Consider the following 20,631-nt stretch of genomic DNA (forward strand, 5'->3'; position numbering starts at 1 on the left):
AGCCTCAGTTTTCCCACTTGCAGAATGGGTGTAGGAACCCCCTCTCTCATGGGTTTGTCGTGTGAAGGCAATGAGGTGTTTCTCACGTACAACTGTGAACACCGTGAGAACACGTGCTGCTCCCCATCTTCCCAGGAGCCTCAACGCCTTCCGCATGGGCAGTTTTTCCACTGCAAGCGATAGAAACTATGTCTGGTTGACTGGAGTCAGAATCGAAGAGGATGTGGGTAGCTCTCAGAATCAAAGAAAAAGTGAAAAATCAATCTGTAAAAGCCAGTGTGCAGACAGTCCCCTCTCAGGAACTGAGGGACACTCCTCAGGGAGCCGTGGCAGCGGCACAGCAGGTCAGCCATTTCCGTCTTGGCATGGCTCTGCTAAGACTCAGCATCCTGGGGGAACCAGAGTCTGATTGGCTTGGCCCCTGTCCCAGCTCCTCACTCAGGAAATGCCTCAACTGATTGTCACACCAGGACTGCATGCAATGTAGACTTGTGCTCTAGAGCCAAATCAGCAAGAGCCATCAGAAGGACCAGGCATGGGGAATGAAAACAAACCACCACTGCCAACAAAAAAATGGGGGGACCAACCATACATTCCTTCCACGGAATGTTGGAGCCCATCTTTTCATTTGCATGATCCACCCTCGCCATTCTTTCTTCCAGTCACAGCCACTCTTTAAGGATCACTGAGGACCATGCACCTACTGAACAGCAATCACAGCATCAAAGTGTGTTAACCTCTGCTGCAAGCACCAATCTTCACACTCTCCAAAGTGCTTTGTGATTGCAGTTCCTTTCATATCCACCCTTGTTGGCTTTTCACACGTACCAAGGAGCTGTCCAGGCAAGGGATCCCCCATTTCTAGGGCTCCACAGAGGTACAGATGAGAGAAGAGAGAGGAAGTGAGTGATCAAAGCTCATAAGGCTTGTACGTAGTGGAGCTAGGCTTTGCTTACTAATTTTAGAAATTTTTCGCTAATTCTTTTGAGACTTCTGCAGATCAAAATCATTGTATTTAAAAATGATATCTTCTCTCTTAATAATTATGTATTCTATTTTGTTTTCATTTTATTGGACTACTCAAAAATCATACAATAAAAAAACAACACCTGATACCTCTACTTATTTCCTGGACTTGGTGAGCATGTTTCTCAGGTTCTGCTGTAAAGCACAATGTGTAAAGTATGTAAATGGTGTTTGGCATACAGTAAGTGCTACATAGGTGTTAATATTTTCATCACTCTATAGTTCTGAGCTCATCTGCCTAACAAGCACAGCCGGCCCCCACTATCCCTCCTATGCCCTAGATGTGACTGTAGCTGAAAAGGGCCTTGGTTTGGTTTGCTTCCATCACGTGTGCACTCAGTGGAAACTCAGTAGGTGTTTATTAACTTAAAATGCATGCCCGAATGAATGAATCAGTCCAGGAAGTTCTAGTGACCCTTACCTGGCCTCACGGCCGAGGAAAAGAGCTTGCAGCACCAGGTAGTGGTTTTTAAAGCTTGGTATAGATAGTCTCCAAAGACAGTGGCCATCAATTCCTTTTCTCCCTATATGTGCTGGATGATTCTTGCACCAATTACTGGAATCTTGCCTTTGCCTTACTAACAACGTCTGGACAAACCTTAGCGACTTGCTTAACCAATGGATTGCGATGGAAGTAACATTCTAGGACTTCTGAGGCTGGACTTACACGATTCCTTGTAGCTTCCACCTGGATTTCTTGATAACATTCCCTCCTGGAATCTGGCTGTCAGGCTGTGAGAATCCCAAGCCATGTGGAGGTGCTATATGTGAGTGCTCCAGTGAAGAGGGTCCACTGAGGCTCCAGGTGACAATCAGAATCCACTGCCCACTTTCGGACGTCCAGCCCCGCTGAGCCTTCAGGTGGCGGCACGCAGCTGCAGCTGGCAACTGACTACGACCACATAAGAAACCTAAGAAAGAACTACTGCACCCAGTCCACAGGGCCATTAGATCATAATGAACCATTATTTTAAGCCACTCTGTATGGGATGGTTTTAAAAGCAGTACTAGATACCCAGAGAGCTTCTGCTTAGAAGGCACACATCACTTCCCTGCTCAGAATCCAAAACTGAACTCCCAATTTATTGGTCAAGAAGTGTTGTCCACATGGCAGAAAAATATGGTAGTTCTTCAAAGAGGTAGCAAGTATTTAGGAATAATAGTAAGAGAATAAAGTGGCTGGATATAAAATAAACACAGTGATAAGTTGCATTTATATATACTTGCAATAACCCTTTACAAAATAAAGTGAACAAAGATCTCTTTTACAATTGCAATACCAATAAAATACCTAGAAACAACATTAATGCCTTGGATACATCTAGTTCCCAGTGCAATCCCCCAGGGAGGCTGTGAGAAGTTTTGTAATGAGCTCATTAGCAGAGATTGCATATTGGGAAATTTCCAGCAAAGTTGCAAATAGGCGTACTGTTTCTGCCAAATGACTAAAAATGTTCTTTTGAACTGCTAAAACTTTCCCGTATATGTGCTGAGATAGGGATAAAATGGCAAAGTAGGATGGCTGGTCTGATTGGACTCCTATTGAAACATTCTCTCAAGTATGTGCTAAAGCAAAAAGCATGAAGTCAGCTGCAAGTAAATGAGTTGTCAGGCTCGTTCCTCAGCTGCCATGAAAGCAGCTGGCAGAGGCAGCCCTGCTGAGCGCTGAGCTTTGCACACTCTGGGTGTCCAGCATAGATCTGGGTATGACCTCCAGGAGGAGGCAGGCAGCCTTCAGGGCTGCAAGCTCCTGTTATAAGCTTAGCAAGGGTCTCTGACCATCACTTCCTCTGGAAATGTATTCTTTAATAAACCATTGCATTCATTAGTGAAATTGAATAAACATCCCAGGATTCTTAGTCTTTGGGAGTGAGGATCAAACTAAAGTCACAAATCGTCTCCCTAGGGAAAAATGCCACTGCACATAGTACACACAAATGATTACATTCTGCTTCTAATAGTTACTGACTCTATGAACCTTGTCCCCAAGCCTCAAGTTGAGAAGAGCTTATATTTTAGAGGTTAGAGTTCTGAATGACAAGGGGAGGGAAGGAATAGGGAGATGACACAATCCCTCCCTCAGATGAACCCTTCCTGCAGGTGTGTCCATCTCCTAGGTGCACCCACTCCCCAGGTGCACTCTTTCCCCAGGTGTACCCTTCCCCCAGGTGCACCCACTCCCCAGGTGTACCTTTCCTTATGGTACACCCTTCCCCAGGTATACTCACTCCCCAGGTGCACCCGCTTTCTAGTGCATTCTTCTCCTGGGTACACCCTTCCCCCAGGTGCACCCACTCCCCAGGTACACCCTTCTCCCAGATGTACCTTTCACCCAGGTGTGCCCTTCCCACCAGATGCTCCACTCCCTGGTGTGCCCTTCTCCTGGCTGCATTTGACTCCCTTTCCTTCAGTAGGGTTTTGCTCAGTTATCACTCTATCATAAAGCTTCCCTCACCACTCTGTTTAAAATGCAACCTCCCTCAACTCTCCCTCCCCTCTCCCCTACTTTATTTTTCTCCATCTCATATAGTTGATAATTCTCGTGTTTATTTTGCTTATTGTTCATTCCCAGTCATGTAAGACCTATGTGGTGTTTTACTGGAATTTTGTTCTTTGCTATATCTCAGTGTCTAGAACAGCGTCAAACACACTCTAGGTGCTCACTACACATTTATCAAGAGAATGAATGGACTGGACACACCCATCTCCCTTCCCTGACTCTGAACCTCTAGAGAACAGGGACTCGCCTTTTCATCCTGGACAATACATAACAAGTGCTTGTTTCAATGTTGGTGGAACTCAGTGGCCCACCCATTGTAACATGAAGACACAAATAATTTCATGAAGCTTCAGCAGAATACCCTTATAGAGAAAGTTCTCCCAAGTGTATGCTCTCTGTACCAATTGCAAACCTCATAAATAAGCATCTCATTAGAAGGTGACTGATATGGTTTGGATTTGGGTCCCTGCCCAAATCCTACCTCGAATTGTAATCCTTAATGTTGGAGGAAAGGCCTAGTGGGGGCGGGGTGTGATTGGATCGTGTGGGCAGATTTCCCCCTTGCCGCTCTTGGTATAGTGAGTTCTCATGATATATGGCTGTTTAAAAGTGTGTGGTCCCTCCCGCCGCTCTCTCCTCTTCCTCCTTTTCTGGCCATGTGAAATGTGCCTGCTTCCCCTTTGCCTTCCGTGTTTGAAAGTTTCCTGAGGCCTCCCCAGCTATGCTTCCTGTACAATCTATGAAACCATAAGCCAATTAAACCTCTTTTCTTATATGTCACCCAGTCTCAGGTAGTTCTTTATATAATGCAAGAACAGACTAATACAGTAACTTCATTGGGATTTATGCAATCTTATCAGTAATGAAATTTCACAAGTCCACAGTGTCAGTGCCATGGGGAACCTAAGAATCTCAAAAGTCAGGTGCAGCTCTTTGCCTGTCCTGAACCCTCAGCACAGAGAATCAGTGTTGTAATTGAACTCACTGGAGCAACCCTATAAATGGAGAGATGTGTATGTGTGAGTCTAAGCAGACCAGCGCTTGACAGGGAGGACCCAGGCCGCCCAGAGACAGGTGTCCATGTTCTTGTTTCCTGTAGAACTTTGCAAGCATGATATCCATCTCCAGCACGAGCCAGCAGGGCCTTAGCCTGGACCTAAAACCAGAGCCTGCAACCCCCGTGTCTGCCTCCTTCCTTTCCTCAGCCTACATCCCTGCTTCCTTGGCCAGCAGGGCCTGCTAGGGAGGCTATCCCACCCCGTCTGGCCTGACCTTTGGGGCCTGAGAGGGTAGGTCCAGCCTAGGTGTGTGTGTGTGTGTGGAGGTGGGGTAGACAGCAGCCGACTACCTTAGAAGCAAGTTCTCTGTACACAGACCCCTGCTCCCTGAAGTTGGCAGAGGGATATCCAAGGATGTGTATATTTGTCTATTCATTAGCACACTGAGCCCCGCCTTCTGCAGACACCCTGGCAGTGCTGGGTGTACAAGGATGAGACAATAGACCTCCCCTCTGCACCTGAAGAGGGCCTGCTGCATGCATCCAACAACAATGGAAATACTAAACACGTTAATAAGTGCCTCCAAATAATACACTTGCACAGCTATTGCCCAATAAGTAATTTCTGATATGGTCTGCAAAGCGGGTGTCAGAGCAGATGATTTACTATTTGTGCCAGCCCCCCTCTCTGCATTTTCCCTTTCTCCCCTGCCCTCCGATCTCCCAGTATGGATGTAGTAAAATCTTGATAAAATTTACAGTCTGTTATACATTAATATAAGACTATGTACTATACTGCAGACACAGTAGTATACTCCCTAGTCCAACTTTTTGTTTTGCTTAGAACTAGTGATGACCTCACCTTAAAATTTGCTTCATTTCAGTGCACTGATCTTTATTTATTTTTTCAAAACGCTACATTAGACCACAAGTACATGGCCATATCTTTTATAAGTCTCATCCTCCACTCTGTCAACCCCACTATGCCCTGGCACCTCTGCCCTGCTGCACAGGGCCTCTGGCTGCCCAGGCTGCGGGCATCCTGAGACTGACTGTTGCCCTGTCCTGTACCTGCCCTCCCTGGCTCCCGCATCCAGATCTTGCTGTTCCTTCATTTGTTCTGTTGTTTTTCTGGATCGCATGCTCCCGTGGCTTCTAAGAAAGAGCGTTGAGGAAGGGGTCACATTTTCAGTCCTTTGAGTTAACAAGTGCTCCTGTCATTCTACGTTTTTCATGTTTCGTTAGGAATGAAATATTTAAAAGTGGGTCTCCATCATCGTTCTGAGTGCAGCGCCTCCTTTTTCTGAGACACCGTTGTTATTTGCATCCCAGTTTCCTTGTCCAAGAGCTGTCTAGATGTGGTTGTCAGTATCTCTCCTTTCCCTTTCACGTGAATGTGTGCTTTGCAATTCATCCTCAGTGAGGCATGAGGCCAGTCTTTGCCCTCTGGGTGTCCTTGTCCTTCAAGTCTGAAATGGAACAGGCTGAACTTCCCACCTGCTGTGGTGGAGTTTGGGGCCATAGCTAATAAGGCACAGCACGATGATTGTCTGAAAAAGTCTCCGTTCAGTGGTCCGTCTATTTCCTACATGTCTAATAAATGAAAAAAGAAGTTTCATACAGCAGCTGGAAGTCAGCTAGAATATTTGAGGCTTCACTTATTGTTCAATGTTGGGCTTCATGAGTTGATTTTCTAAACCTTTTATCTTTTATGTTATTTTCCATTTATTCATCATGTTGATCTAATTTTTGGAAGGTGTTTCTAACTTTATATTTCAAACCTGTTGAATGTCATTACTTCACTAATCGAATTATCTTCCTAGAAACTTTCTTGTTTTCAATTTTTTTAATTGAGATCAAAGGATTTACATAAAATGTTGCAAGCCTAAATTTTAACTGAAAGTTTCAATATCAACTTTGTTTTGTTTTTGTTTTTAGAAACAGAATCTCACTCTGTCACCCTGGTTCAGACTCCTGGGCTCAAGCAATACTCTTGCCTCAGCCCCCTAAGCAGCTAGTACTACAGGTGCATGCTGCCATGCCTGGCTAATATATGTATATATATATGTGTATATATATATATGTATATATGTGTGTGTATATATTTAAATCTATAGAGATTATATTTAAATCTATAGAGACTGTGTTGCCCAGGCTGGTTTTGAACGCCTGGCTTCAAGTGATTCTGCCACCTTAGCCTCCCAAAGTGTTAGGATTACAGGCATGATACTTGACTAGTAACAAGAGTTTTTGCAGGATGGTAACAGGCCTTCAGTTTCGTACACAAACAACAGTAGCAGCAATTGCTTCAGGGAGGTCCAAAGAGGGTGTGTGGGTTGTTAACTTCCTCTCTATTCATTTTTGGATTGTTTCATGTTTTATACCGAGCACATACTCATTTTGTAGTTGATTTTTAATCTTATAATAATTTCTGTTTACAAATCTTACCTGTTGAGCTTAATAAGTTTTAGCAGTTTTACAACCTGTTGTTGGAAACAGATGCTTGGTGCTGCAAAGGAAAATCAGCACTGAGACGAAGGATCTCTCAGCAAGCAATTTTTACTTCCTGGACTACAGGAAGGGTACTCTGGCTAGCCATCTTGTCACAAGAGTACAATGAACAGAGGAAAAGCAGACATATTTATCCGTTACCCATTTCGGGTTGTCTGTACTGCTGTGTCTAACCTCTGTTGACTGGGGCCAGACCTCACAATCTAAACTAAAACCCGATTGGCTAACAACTTAAAACTTTTGTTAAACAGGTAAAAATGCTGCTAGCTGGGACATGCTTGTGAGCACATCCCTGGGACATGCTTGTGAGCACATCCAGCACAGACATCCTGGTTAAAGTACAAAGACATAGAACATACTATGTGCCTGTAAGCATGGCATGTTTAACAGCTACATAGGATAGGACTTAGCAAAGAGTTATTAGCATATTTATGATTTATTTTTTAACAAGAAAGGAAACTTTGAATAGGAACTTTTACTTCCCACACTGTATAGCCACAATCTCGAACAAGCTAGAGAACATTTCAGCCTGCCAAGAAATCTCCTGGGGTTGCCTTCCAGTCAACCCCACCCTCTCTCAATGACTGTGCTGACTTTTATTACCATATATTAGTTTTATCTGATCTCAAATATCGTATAGAAAAAAATCATACAGCATGTACTATTTTGAGTCTGGCTTCCGTCACTTAGCATAATATTGCTGCATGTATTTCTTCCTTTTATTAATAAATAATACTCTACTGTATAAAATTTTTAATTTTTAAATTCATCCTTCTATTGGTGGCACTTGAGTTGTGTTCAGGTCTTGACCATGGTGAATAGGTTGCTGTGAACATGCTACCAGTTTTGTGTGCATGTATATCTTTATTTCTCTTGGGTAAAATACCCAGAAGTGGAATGGCTGGGTCAAAGACTGCATACTTAATTTTTAATAACATAATTTGAAAAATAAAGCCAAAAAGCTACCGCAATTACAAAGGGTGGTGGCCAGCCCAGAAATAAGCAAACACCAGCTGTGGAGAATGGAAAATATAAGAATGTGTGCACTTCCCATATTCAGCCTTAAGTGAACCCTTAAGTCGTCACAGCCACTTCAGGACCCCTCCTTAGAACTCGTCAGTAATGTTTGTAGGGGCCATTGATTTGGGTCAGTCTCCTCTCCTGCACCCAGCAGACCAAGCCAATATGGAGTTGCTCATTCTAAATGTCACTAATTCCCTTAAGAGTATACTAAGGCAACAAATAGCTGAGTTTTGGTTAGTTAATGCCTGAGCTTTACATCTTAGTAGTCAGCCTGTCGACCCCAGTGAGACAAAACACTGAGCTGTAGCCAACTTAGTTGTTCTTTTTGCTCCATGTTGGTTTTCTGTTCATAAATGCTGCCTGACCATGTGGCAGGCAGGAGTTCTCTGAACCTGTTCTAGTTCTGAGGACTACCCACCTTGCAAGATTTTTCCCCTCAAATAAACTTGATAAATTTAAGCTTGCCTGAGGTTTTTCCTTTTTAACAGATTGGTGAATATGAAGGAACTCAAAGAGGAGCACAGTGATTCCCAGGAGCAGGGGGTGGTCAAGCAAAGGCACACAGCAGGGCCCATTGTGCCCACTGATCCCTTAGAACCGGGGACGGTGGTAGAGCCCTCTTGGACCCTGAGCTCCACTCATTCAGATTCTGAGCTCTCTGAACTTATTTGAGAAATTTGATCCAGACAAGATTCAGAAATCTTGAAACTGGGCTGGATCTTATAGAGGTTTCAGGTGTCTGGCTGGGTCAAAAAGAAACTGAATTGGGTATGGTGGGTAGGGTTCTTAGGAGATAGGGAATCATGGGTTCATTGGGATGCAAGGAGCTTAGAATTCCCCCATCTGGGACTCTAGTCTATTTCTTGTGTATAAACTATGGATCCAGAACCAGGGCTTTTCTGGAGAAATGGGCGAACCTTACAAAAATAATTTAGAGTTACAGCAGCCACAGTGGGGAGGTTGGTTTGTTTGTTTGTTGAGACACCCAAATTGGGTGACCTACTGTCACTCAAACTGGAGTGCAGTGGCACGATCTTGGCTCACTGCAACCTCTGCCTCCTAGGCTCAAGCAATTCTCCTGCCTTAGCCTCCCAAGTAGCTGAGATTATAGGCACACACCACCAACCCCAGCTCATTTTTGTATTTTTTGTAGAGATGGGGTTTTGCCCTGTTGCCCAGACTGGTCTCAAACTCTTGGTCTCAAGTGATCTAGCCCCTTCGGCCTCCCAAAGTTCTGGGATCACAGTCATGAGCCACCATGCTCAGCTGAGAAGTTTTAATTTGGATAAAACTGATTATTTGCAGGGAAAAATTAGAAATAGAAAGATAAAACATCCCGCAAGAACAATGGAACACATTTCAAATTGGTATGCAGAAACATGTAAAAGATTAAACAAAGAGTGGCCACTTTAAAAGTTTCTTCCCAGGAGACAAATAAAAACCTTAATCAGCAAACTGAGGATGAGAGGAAGGAGGACTGCACGCTGCTCATTGAATTAACTCTGACTACTCCTCAGTTTCTTTGCCATTACTTCAATATTCTGAGTCTACTGATCGTATTGCTCAAGTACATTTTCGTCTTGAGGAAAATGAAAAAGGAGAGGTTAGACAACTGTCTTACAAAGTGAGACCCTCTGAACACCCAGACCTGCTGTAACCACTTTTACTCCATGCTCTGAAGCTGAACTGAGAGCCTTCATAAGAGGCTTCATGCAAGAGAAAATCCTCAAATGATTACCTAGGAGTTTAGAATTCCCACAGGAGCTTATGACGCAGGAACTTCTGACTTTTATCAATTTATTCACTTGATTTTGGGACCTGGTGAAGCAGAAAAATGGATGAAAGCAGCAGACTGGAGAACCCAAGGAGATATTAAAGACCCTCAAAAACCTTCTTGCTACAACAAGCTGGAAGAACACTGAAAACCTTTTAAGTTCAGTTCCTAAGTCTTCTCCACAAAAAGTGGATTGGTCTGTCAGTCTTGCAGGCGAAAAAAGGATAGACCAGTTTCATATTACAGAGCTGGTTTAGAAACACTATTCGTGAAACATTCTGCTCTCAAAAGACAGCAAGGAGAATTTCCTTTGGGGACTAAAATGGCATTAAGTGTTTTATTTATAAACAAACATTGTCCCAAATTTAGCAGTTGCATTAAGAAGCATAAACTTGGCTGGGAAATGACAGACATGGTTGAATCAGTGGCTTTAGCTGAACATTTTCAAAAGATTCTAGAAAAAGAAAAAGCACAAAAAGTTAATAGGCTTATGTCTCTTCCATTGCAACAATTACAGGGCCAAAGGGACCACCTTGTCCTTGTTTTAAATCACAGCCTAAAGAACACAGAGTAAGCAACCCTGTTTGCCTATATTGCAAACAGCCAGGGCCCTGGGAGAGAGGCTGCCCAGTCATCCCAGTCCACCAACGAGCCCCCTCCTTTCAGTAGGGATGGCCTGCCCACTAGAGGGAGCCCATGAGATCACAATCAGCCCGGCTGCAGGAGGTACCCTCCTGCTAACTGTTCCCCATAATGCCTTTCGATAAACATTGAGAAAAAGAGGCTGAGACAAGCAAGGAACCTGTAACATGCTGGTAAATATTGAGGCTACATTATCTTTCATAAACTCTACTTTAATAAGGTGTTAAAGCAAACTAAATATGGACTAAGAAGGGCTCTGTACTTCTGTGTGTGAGTCCTTGTGGATGAACTGCAACCTGACTTAACAGGTAAACTGAAAACCTAACTGAGGAGTATGCACCTATAACAGCTGAGTCCTGGCCAATCCTGGCAGCCATACTTCAACCATTCATACACTGCTTAGTGTTCAAACTGCATTCAAATAAGGCAAATGCCGAGCTGCAACCAGCCCAGCTGTTTCTGTACCCTACTTCTGATTTCTGCATGTCACTTCCCTTTTTCTGTCTATAAATTTGTTCTGACCATGAGACACCCCTGGAGTCTCTCTGAATCTGCTGTGATTCTGAGGGCTGCCCAGTTTGTGAATCATTCATTGCTCAATTAAACTCCTTTAAATTTAATTCAGCTGAAGTTTTTCTTTTAACAGATGGCGCCGGAAGTGGGATCCAAAGTACACCTTCTTAGCGACCCCCAGGGGTGCTGAGTGAACAGGCAAAGTACCTGCCGGACCTATTTGTGTCCACTGATCTCTCAGAGCAGCTGGGGATCATGGGTAAGTTCTCTCTCGGATTTCAGAGCTCCATGGATTTGTGTTTTGAGCTATCAGTTCCTTTGAGCAAATTTCTGATCCAAACTGGGTTTGGAAGTCACGACAGAAACTGGAATGGGTCCAGGAATGGATTTGATCTGGGAATTAACTGGCTTGGATCCAGTTAGATGACTCTTACATCTGACTGGGTCAGAAAGGAACTGGTTATATGGTAGTGTTACAGGGGGTGTACAATTTGGCTTTTAAAAATGTGCAGGAGGCTGGGCACAGTGACTCATGCCTGTAATTTCAGCACTTTGGGAGACTGAGGCAGGCAGATCATGAGGTCAGGAGATTGAGACCATCCTGGCCAACATGGTCAAACCCTGTCTCTACTAAAATACAAAAAAACAAAAAAAAAAAAAAAGCCAGGCATGGTGTCTTGTGCCTGTAGTCCCAGCTACTTGGGAGGCTGAGGCAGGGGAATAACCTGAACCCAGGAGGTGGAGGTTGCAATGAGCAGAGATCTCACTACTGCATTGGAGTCTGGTGACAGAGTGGGACTCCATCTCAAAAAAAATTTTTTTGGCTGGGCGCGGTGGCTCACGCCTGTAATCCCAGCACTTTGGGAGGCCGAGGCAGGTGGATCAGGAGGTCAAGAGATCCAGACCATCCTGGTCAACACGGTGAAACCCCGTCTCTACTAAAAATACAAAAAATTAGCTGGGCATGGTGGCGCGTGCCTGTAATCCCAGCTACTCAGGAGGCTGAGGCAGGAGAATTACCTGAACCCAGGAGTCGGAGGTTGCGGTGAGCCGAGATCGCGCCATTGCACTCCAGCCTGGGTAACAAGAGTGAAATTCCATCTCAAAGAAAAAAAAATTTTTTTTTCAGAGATTTTTGTATTCCGCTCTTTTGTTTCATTCTTTTTGTGTGCTTAGGTGGAAAAAAAAATTGGCTAACTTAATCAAGGGGGCCTAATGGTAAAGCCAATATTGTAGATAAAAATGGGATCTTTAATTTATGAAAAACTGAGTTTCTTCTGGTTTATGCATTTGGCCTGGGGGGCAACAAAGTCTTACAGAAATGGCAAAATGTTACTAAAGGCAGCTTACAGTGGAACTTTCCAAATAAACAACAAATGCACTAGAGTGCATTAATTTTTTTTTCTTTTGTGTTAATTTTTTTTTATTTGTTTCAGGTCCCTGAAACAAATAAAAAAAGATGGAATTAGGTTTCCATTCTGTTTTATGGCTGTACCATTTTAGGTTCTCATCAGCAAAGTATGAGTGACTCAGTTTTCTACATCATCACCAACATTTGTTTATTTCACTGCTTTTTATTTTAGCCATTCTTGTAGATTTCTATAATGATATTGTTGTTTTAGTTTGCATTTTCTGATTACTAATGATGTTGGAACATCTTTTTATGCATATAGTTGACATCTGTATTTCCTTTGTTCTAAAATATTTCTTTATGTCTTTTCCCCATTTCTAATAACATTGTTTGATTTTTTACTGTTGAGTTTTAAGAGTTCTTTATATATTCTAGATACTAGTTCTTTTTGGCACACATGGTCTAGAAATATTTTCCTTTTTTATTATACTTTAAGTTCTGGGGTACATGTGCGGATGTGCAGGTTTGTTTAGAAATATTTTCTACCAGTCTGTAGCTTGTCTTTTCATCTTCCTCATGTGGACTTCACATAGCAAATGCTTTTAATTTTGATGAGGACCAATTCATCAATTTTTCTTTTATGGATTATGTTTTGCTGTCAAGTCTAAGAACTCTCTGCCCAGCCCTAGATCCCCAAAATTTTCTGTTTTTTTTTCTAAAAGTTTTATCATTTTAAACCCTGGAAAACAACCTGGGCAATCCCATTTAGGATATACAATCCTGCATGATCTGCACATGTACCCCAGAACCTAACGTGCAATTATATATATATATATATATATATATGAACACAAACTATTTCCAGTCACTTTGAAATAAATGAAATATGTAGGTGTGAACTTAATAAAACACATAGGATCTGAATACTTAAATTATAAAATGCTGATGAAAGAAATCAGGGAAGACCTAATTAAATGGAAAGACATAGTGTCTTTGTGGATCAGAAGACTCAGCATAGTAAAAATATCAATCATCATCAAATTTATCTTTAGGTTTAATACAATTCTTATCACAATTTTAGCAAGGTATTTATTTTGTAAACATTGACAAGCTTATTCTAAAATTTATATAGAAAGGCACAGGTCCTAGAATACCTAAAACTATTTTGTAAAATAGAATAAAGTGGGATAAATTACTGTACCAAACATTAAGTCCTTTTCTATGGTTAAAATAATCAAGACAGTGTAGTATTGAGACATTTTTTTAAATCCAGTCTATCACTGATGGGCCTTTGGGTTGATTCCATGTCTTTGCTATTGTGAATAGTGCTGCAATGAACGTATGCATGCATGTGTCTTTATAACAGAATGATTTGTATTCCTTTGGGTATATACCCAGTGATGGCATTGCTGGGTCAAATGGTAGCTTTGTCTTTTGGTCTTTGAAGAATTGCCACACTGTCTTCCACAATTGTTGAACTAATTTACACTCCCACCAACAGTGTATGAGTTCCTTTTTCTCCACAACCTCACCAATATGTGTTATTTTTCGACTTTTTAATAATAGTCATTCTGACCTGTGTGAAATGGTATCTCATTGTGGTTTTGGGTTGCATTTCTCTATGATCAGTGATGTTGAGCTTTCTTTTCATATGATTGCTGACCACATGTATGTCTTCTTTTGAAAAGTGTTGGTTCATGTCATTTTCCTATGTTTTAATGGGGTTGTTTGATTGTTTTCTTATAAATTTGTTAAAGTTCCTTGTAGATTATGGATATTAGGCCTTTGTCGGATGTATAGATTGCACATATTTTCTCCCATTCTGTAGGCTGCCTGTTTACTCTGCTTATAGTTCCTTTTGCTGTGCAGCTTTTTAGTTTAATTGGATTATGTTTGTCAATTTTTGCTTTTGCTGCAATTGCTTTTGGTGTCTTAATCATGAAACCTTAGCCCATGCCTCTCTCTCCCCCAATTTAAATCAGCCTAACCTGCATTGCTTTTTGCGTTTACCTGAGATTGCCACACAGTTAAAGATAAATCGGTAGATATTTTTAGGTAGCAAATATACTTTAGAAGTACTTCATAATTCTAGCATGTTATGGAAACAAAGGTGGCCTCTCATTTCCAGTAGGATTCCCATCAAAAATGAACATCAAGTAGACTAATTCCTTTCTGCCATCCTGTTACCATCACAAAGTGCCTTTATTAAAATTAAAATACCTACTTAAAAAACTGCACCTGCGTATCAAGGGAATGCCCTGGCAAATGTTCATACTAAGTCAGCCAGTATTGAAATTGTTAGGATGTGTAATTTGAATAAAATCTATAAGATTGATCCAAGTCAGCTCCCCTATGATGACATACTTAATGAACAGTGCAGTGCACCGATTTGGAAAAACAAAATTGGTATCTGAAAAGATGTAAATTCAGTGTGAAGTGTAGACTCATGGAAGGCCTGGATAGCCACTTGGTCCTCTCTGAGTCCTTGAAGCTTCCATTGTTAAGGGCTTTGCACACCACTGCTCATTATAGTGATCCAAATTATGAAAAATATTGGCGGGGTGATTGTTCTGAAAATGCTAAAAGGGTTTATAGCCAATGTTTGATTTGCCAAATCCATAATCCTGGGAACACAATGAAAACTTCAGGGAGTGTATAATGTATAATGAAACATTTGAATATTTACAGATGAGCTCATTCAGTTTCCCACCTTGATGGGATATCAGCATATTATTGTAATAGTTTGCATGTTTTCTGGTCAGATAGAAGCTTTCCCATATAAGAAAGCTGATGCTAGGACAGTTGTTAATATGTTACTAGAAATGTGTCTCCTTTCTGTGGTGTACCTGGAGAGGGATCTCCAGCAACAGAGGAACCTATGTTACTGGACAAACTCTAAAGCAGTTAAACAAGGTATTGCAAACACAATGACACTATCATTGTCCCCATCACCCTCAATCTTCTAGAACGGTTGCAAGAACAAATGGCATTTTGAAATTGATGACTGAATCAATTGGATTGCCTTGGCCAAAGGTACTACCATTGGCTTTGTGGGCAATCAGATTCCCTCCTAGCAGAAAACATAGACTGAACCTTTATGTGATATTTATTGGAAGCCTATGCCCTTAATAATAGAATCTTATGTATCTCCCACTCTCCTCAATTCTGATACAACTAAATACTGTAAGGCTTTCATATGTTATTCCGAAGTATATTTTCTTTTTTTTTTTTTTAATTTTACTTTAGGTTCTGGTGTACATGTGCAGGTCATGCAGGGTTGTTGCATAGATGAATACTATATCTGGCATTTCTCCCCATGTTGTCTCTCCCCACCTTTCCCACCCCCCACTGTCCCTCCCCTACCCCCTGCAACTGCCCCCAGTGTGTGATGCTCCTCTCCCTGAGTCCACATGTTCTCATTGTTCAACACCCACCTATGAGTGAAAACATGCAGTGTTTGGTTTTCTTGTGTCAGTTTGCTGAGACTGATGGTTTCCAGATTCATTCAAGACCCTACAAAGGACATGAACTCATCGTTTTTTATGACTGCATAGTATTCCACGTTGTATATGTGCCATAATTTCTTTGTCCAGTCTATCATTGATGGGCATTGATGGTTCCAGGTTTTTGCTATTGTAAACAGGGCTGTAATGAACATACATGTGCATGTATCCTTATAGTAGAATGATTTATAGTTCTTTGGGCATGGCATATATCCAGTAACGGGATTGCTAGGCCAAATGGAATTTCTATTTCTAGATCCTTGAGAAATTGCCACACTGTCTTCCAGAACTAATTTACACTCCCACCAACAGTGTAAGACTGTTCCTCTTTCTCCACATCCTCTACAGCATCTGTTGTCTCCAGATTTTTTGATCGCCATTCTAACTGGCATGAGATGGTATCTCAATGTGGTTTTGATTTGCATTTCTCTAATGACCAGTGATGATGAGCATTTTTTCATATGTTTGTTGGCCTCATATATGTCTTCTTTTGAAAAGTGTCTGTTCATATCCTTCACCCACTTTTGAATGGGGTCCTTTGTTTTTTTCTTGTATATCTGTTTTAGTTCTTTGTTGATTCTGGATATTAGCCCTTTGTCAGATGGGTAGACTCCAAAACTTTTTCCCATTCTGTTGATTGCCAGTTCACTCTAATGATGGTTTCTTTTGCTGTATAGAAGCTCTGAATTTTAATTAGATCCCATTTGTCTATCTTGGCTTTTGTTGCCATTGCTTTTGGTGTTTTAGTAATGAAGTCCTTGCCTATGCCTATGTCCTGGATGGTTTTGCCTACATTTTCTTGTAGTATTTTTATGGTGTTAGGTTTTATGTTTAAATCTTTAATCCATCTGGAACTAATTTTAGTGTAAGGTGACAGGAAGTGGTCCAGTTTCTGCTTTCTGCACATGGCTAGCCAATTTTCCGACCACCATTTATTAAACATGGACTCCATTCCTTATTGCTTACTTTTGTCAAAGATCAGATGGTTGTAGATGTGTGGTGTTGCTTCTGAGGGCTCTGTTCTGTTCCATTGGTCTATGTCTCTGTTTTGGTACCAGTACCCTGCTGTTTTGATTATTGTAGGCTTGTAGGATAGTTTGAAGTCTGGCAGTGTGATGCCTCCAGCTTTGTTCTTTTTGCTTAGGATTGTCTTAGCTATGCAGGCTTTCTTATGATTCCATATGAAGTTTAAAATGTTTTTTTCCAGTTCTGTGAAGAAGGTCATTGGTAGCTTGATGGGGACAGCATTGAATCTATAAATTACTTTGGGCAGTATGGCCATTTTCATGATATTGATTCTTCCTAACCATGAGCATGGAATGTTTCTCCATCTGTTTGTGTCCTCTCTTATTTCATTGAGCAGTGGTTTGTAGTTCTCCTCAAAGAGGTCCTTAAATCCTTTGTTAGTTGTATTCCTAGGTATTTTATTCTCTTTGTAGCAATTATGAATGGGAGTTCGCTCTTGATTTGTCTCTTTGTTTGTCCGTTATTGTTATATAGGAATGCTTGTGATTTCTGCACATTGATTTTGTATCCTGAGACTTTGTTGAAGTTGCTTATCAGTTTGAGAAGATTTTGGGCTGAGACAATGGGGTCTTCTAAGTATACATTATGTCATCTGCAAATAGAGACAGTTTGAATTACTCCTTTCCTAATTGAATACACTTTATTTCTTTTTCTTGCCTGATTGCTCTGGCTAGAACTTCCAATACTATATTGAATAGGAGTGGCAAGAGACGGCATCCTTGTCTAGTGCCTGATTTCAAAGGGAATTCCTCCAGCTTTTGCCTGTTCAGTTTGATATTAGCTGTAGGTTTGTAATAAATAGCTTTTTTTTTTTGAGACAGAGTTTTGCTGTTGTTACCCAGACTGGAGTGCAATGGCGCAATCTCGGCTCACCGCAACCTCCGCCTCCTGGGTTCAAGCAATTCTTCTGCCTCAGCCTCCCAAGTAGCTGGGACTACAGGTGCGCACCACCATGCCCAGCTAATTTTTGTATTTTTAGTAGAGACGGGGTTTCACCATGTTGACCAGGATAGTCTCGATCTCTTGACCTCGTGATCCATCCGCCTCGGCCTCCCAAAGTGCCACCGCACCCGGCCTGTCATAAATAGCTTTTATCATTTTATGATAGGTTTCATTGATACCTAGTTTGTTGGGAGTTTTTAGCATGAAGAGCTGTTGAATTTTGTCAAAGACTTTCTCTGCATCTATTGAGATAATTGTGGTTTTTGTCTTTGGTTCCGTTTATATGATTGATGGATTGCATTTATGGACTTGCATATGTTGAACCAGCCTTGCATCCCTGGGATGAAGCCTACTTGATTGTGATAAGTTTTTTGATGTGCTGTTGCATTCGGTTTGCCAGTATTTTATTGAAGATTTTTGCGTTGATGTTCATCATGGATTATTGCCCTGAAGTTTTCTTTTTTAGTTGAGTCTCTGCCTGGTTTTGGTATCAGGATGATGTTGGTCTCCCAAAATGAGTTAGGGAGGATTCTCTTTTTTTGTATTGTTTGGAATAGTTTCAGAAAGAATGGAACAAGCTCCTCTTTATATGTCTGGTAGAATTTGGCTGTGAACCCATCTGGGCCTGGACTTTTTTTTGGTTGGTAGGCTATTGATTGATGCCTCAACTTCAGCTCTTGTTATTGATCCATTCAGGGTTGCAACTTCCTCCTGGTTTAGTCTTGGCACAGTACAAGTGTCCAGGAATTTATCCATTTCTTCCTGGTTTACTGGTTTATGTGCATAGAGCTGCTTGCAGTAATCTCTGATGGTAGTTTGTATTTCTGTGGGATCAGTGTTGATATCTCCTTTATCTTTTTTTATTGCATCTATTTGATTCTTCTCTCTTTTATTTTTTATTAGTCTGGCTAGTGGTCTATTTGTTGATCTTTACAAAAAACCAGTTCCTGGATTTATTGATTTTTTGAAGGGTTTTTTGTGTCTCTATCTCCTTCAGTTCAGCTCTGATCTTAGTTATTTTTTGTCTTCTGCTAGCTTTTGAGTTTTTTTTTTATCTTCCTCCTCTAGCTCTTTCAATTTTGATGATATGATGTCAATTTTAGATCATTCCTTGCTTCTCATGTGGGCATTTATTGCTATAAAATTCCCTCTCAAAACTGCTTTTAAGGTGTCCTAGAGATTCTGGTAAGTTGTGTCATCATTCTGATTGGTTTTGAAGAACATCTTTATTTCTGCCTTCTTTTCATTGTTTATCCAGTCGACACTCAGAAGCAAGTTGTTTAGTTTCCAAGTGGTTGTGTGGGTTTGAGTGTGTTTCTTAATCCTGAGTTCTAGTCTGATTGTGCTGTGGTCTGATAGACTGTTTGTTATGATTTCTGTTCTTTTGCATTTGCTGAGGAGTCATTTGCTTTCAATGATGTAGTCAATTTTAGAGTAAGTGCAATGTGGTGCTGAGAAAAATGTATATTCTATGGATTTGGGGTTGAAAGTTTTGTATATGTCTATTAGGTCCACTTGGTGCAGATCTGCATTCAAGTCCTTGGATGTCCTTGTTAATTTTCTGTCTCATTGATCTGTCTAATATTGACAGTGAAGTGTTGAAGTCTCCCACTATTATTGTGTGGGGGTTCTAATCTCATTTTAGGTCATTAAGAACTTGCTTTATGTATCTGGGTGCTCCTGTGTTAGGTGTGTATATATTTAGAATAGTTAGCTTTTCTTGCTGGATTGATCATTTTACCATTATGTAATGCCCTTCTTTGTCTCTTTTGATCTTCATTGGTTTGAAGTATGTTTTATCAGAGACTAGGATTGCAACCCCTGCTTTTTTTTTTTCCATTCGCTTGGTAAATCTTCTTCCATCCCTTTATTTTGAGTCTAGGCATGTCTTTATATGTGAAATGGATTTCCTGAATATAGCACACCGATGGGTCTTGACTTTTTATCCAGTTTGCCAGTCTGAGTCTTTTGATTAGGGCATTTAGGCCATTTACATTCAATGTTAGTATTGTTATGTGTGAATTTGATCCTGCCATTTTGTTACTGGCTGGTTTTCTTGCCCGTTAGTTGACTCATTTTCTTCATTGCATTTTTGGTCTTTGCCATTTGGTGTGCTTTTGCAGTGGCTGGTACTTGTTCCTTTCTGTGCTTAGTGTTTTTTTCAGGAGCTCTTATAGAGCAGGTCTCATGGTGACGAAATCTCTCAGCAATTGCTTCTCCGTAAAGTATTTTATTTCTCCTTCACTTATGAAACTTAGTTTGGCTAGATATGAGATTCTGGGTTGAAAGTTGTTTTCCTTAAGGATGTTGAATATTGGACCCCACTCTCTTCTGGCTTGTAGGATTTCTTACAGCAAGAGATCTGCTGTAAGTCTGATTGGCTTCCCTCTGTGGATGACCTGACCTTTCTCTCTGGCTGCCCTTCGCATTTTTTCCTTCATTTCAACCCTGGTGAATCTGACGATTATGTGCCTTGGGGTTGCTCTTCTTAAGGAATATCTTTGTGGAGTTCTCTATATTTCTTGGATTTGAATGTTGGACTGCCTTGCTAGGCTTGGGAAGTTCTCCTGGATAATATCCTGGAGCATGTTTTCCAGCTTGGATTCATTCTCCCCGTCATATTCAGGTATACCGGTCAAGCATAGATTAGGCCTTTTCACATAATCCCATATTTCTTGGAAGCTTTGTTCATTTCTTTTCACTCTTTTTCCTCTTGTCTTGCCTTCTCTTTTTATTTCATTGAGTTGATCTTCAATCTCTGATATCCTTTCTTCTCCTTAATCAATACAGCTATGAAAACTTGTGTTTGCTTCACATAGTTCT

General features: G+C 41.2%; 1 protein-coding gene across 3 annotated transcripts in view; it reads left to right on the plus strand.

The window, feature by feature from the left end:
• Window positions 1–10,600: 10,600 nt before the first annotated feature.
• ALDH1L1 (aldehyde dehydrogenase 1 family member L1) overlaps window positions 10,601–20,631 on the plus strand; it is a 105,383-nt gene continuing 95,352 nt past the window's right edge. For 2 of the 3 annotated variants that reach the window (XM_078351880.1, XM_035273944.3), the window contains exons 1-2: window positions 10,601–10,646; window positions 11,120–11,245. Coding sequence is in view for 2 of the 3 variants with exons in the window: in XM_035273944.3 (XP_035129835.1) it covers window positions 11,242–11,245 (4 nt within the window). In the remaining variant the exon portion in view is untranslated. Of the gene's footprint in view, window positions 10,647–11,009; window positions 11,246–20,631 lie in introns of those variants that run through there. The other variant, XM_078351879.1, reaches the window with a different exon arrangement.

This window comes from Callithrix jacchus, chromosome 15 (assembly GCF_049354715.1).
Source record: "Callithrix jacchus isolate 240 chromosome 15, calJac240_pri, whole genome shotgun sequence".
NCBI classification, from domain to species: Eukaryota; Metazoa; Chordata; class Mammalia; order Primates; family Cebidae; genus Callithrix; species Callithrix jacchus.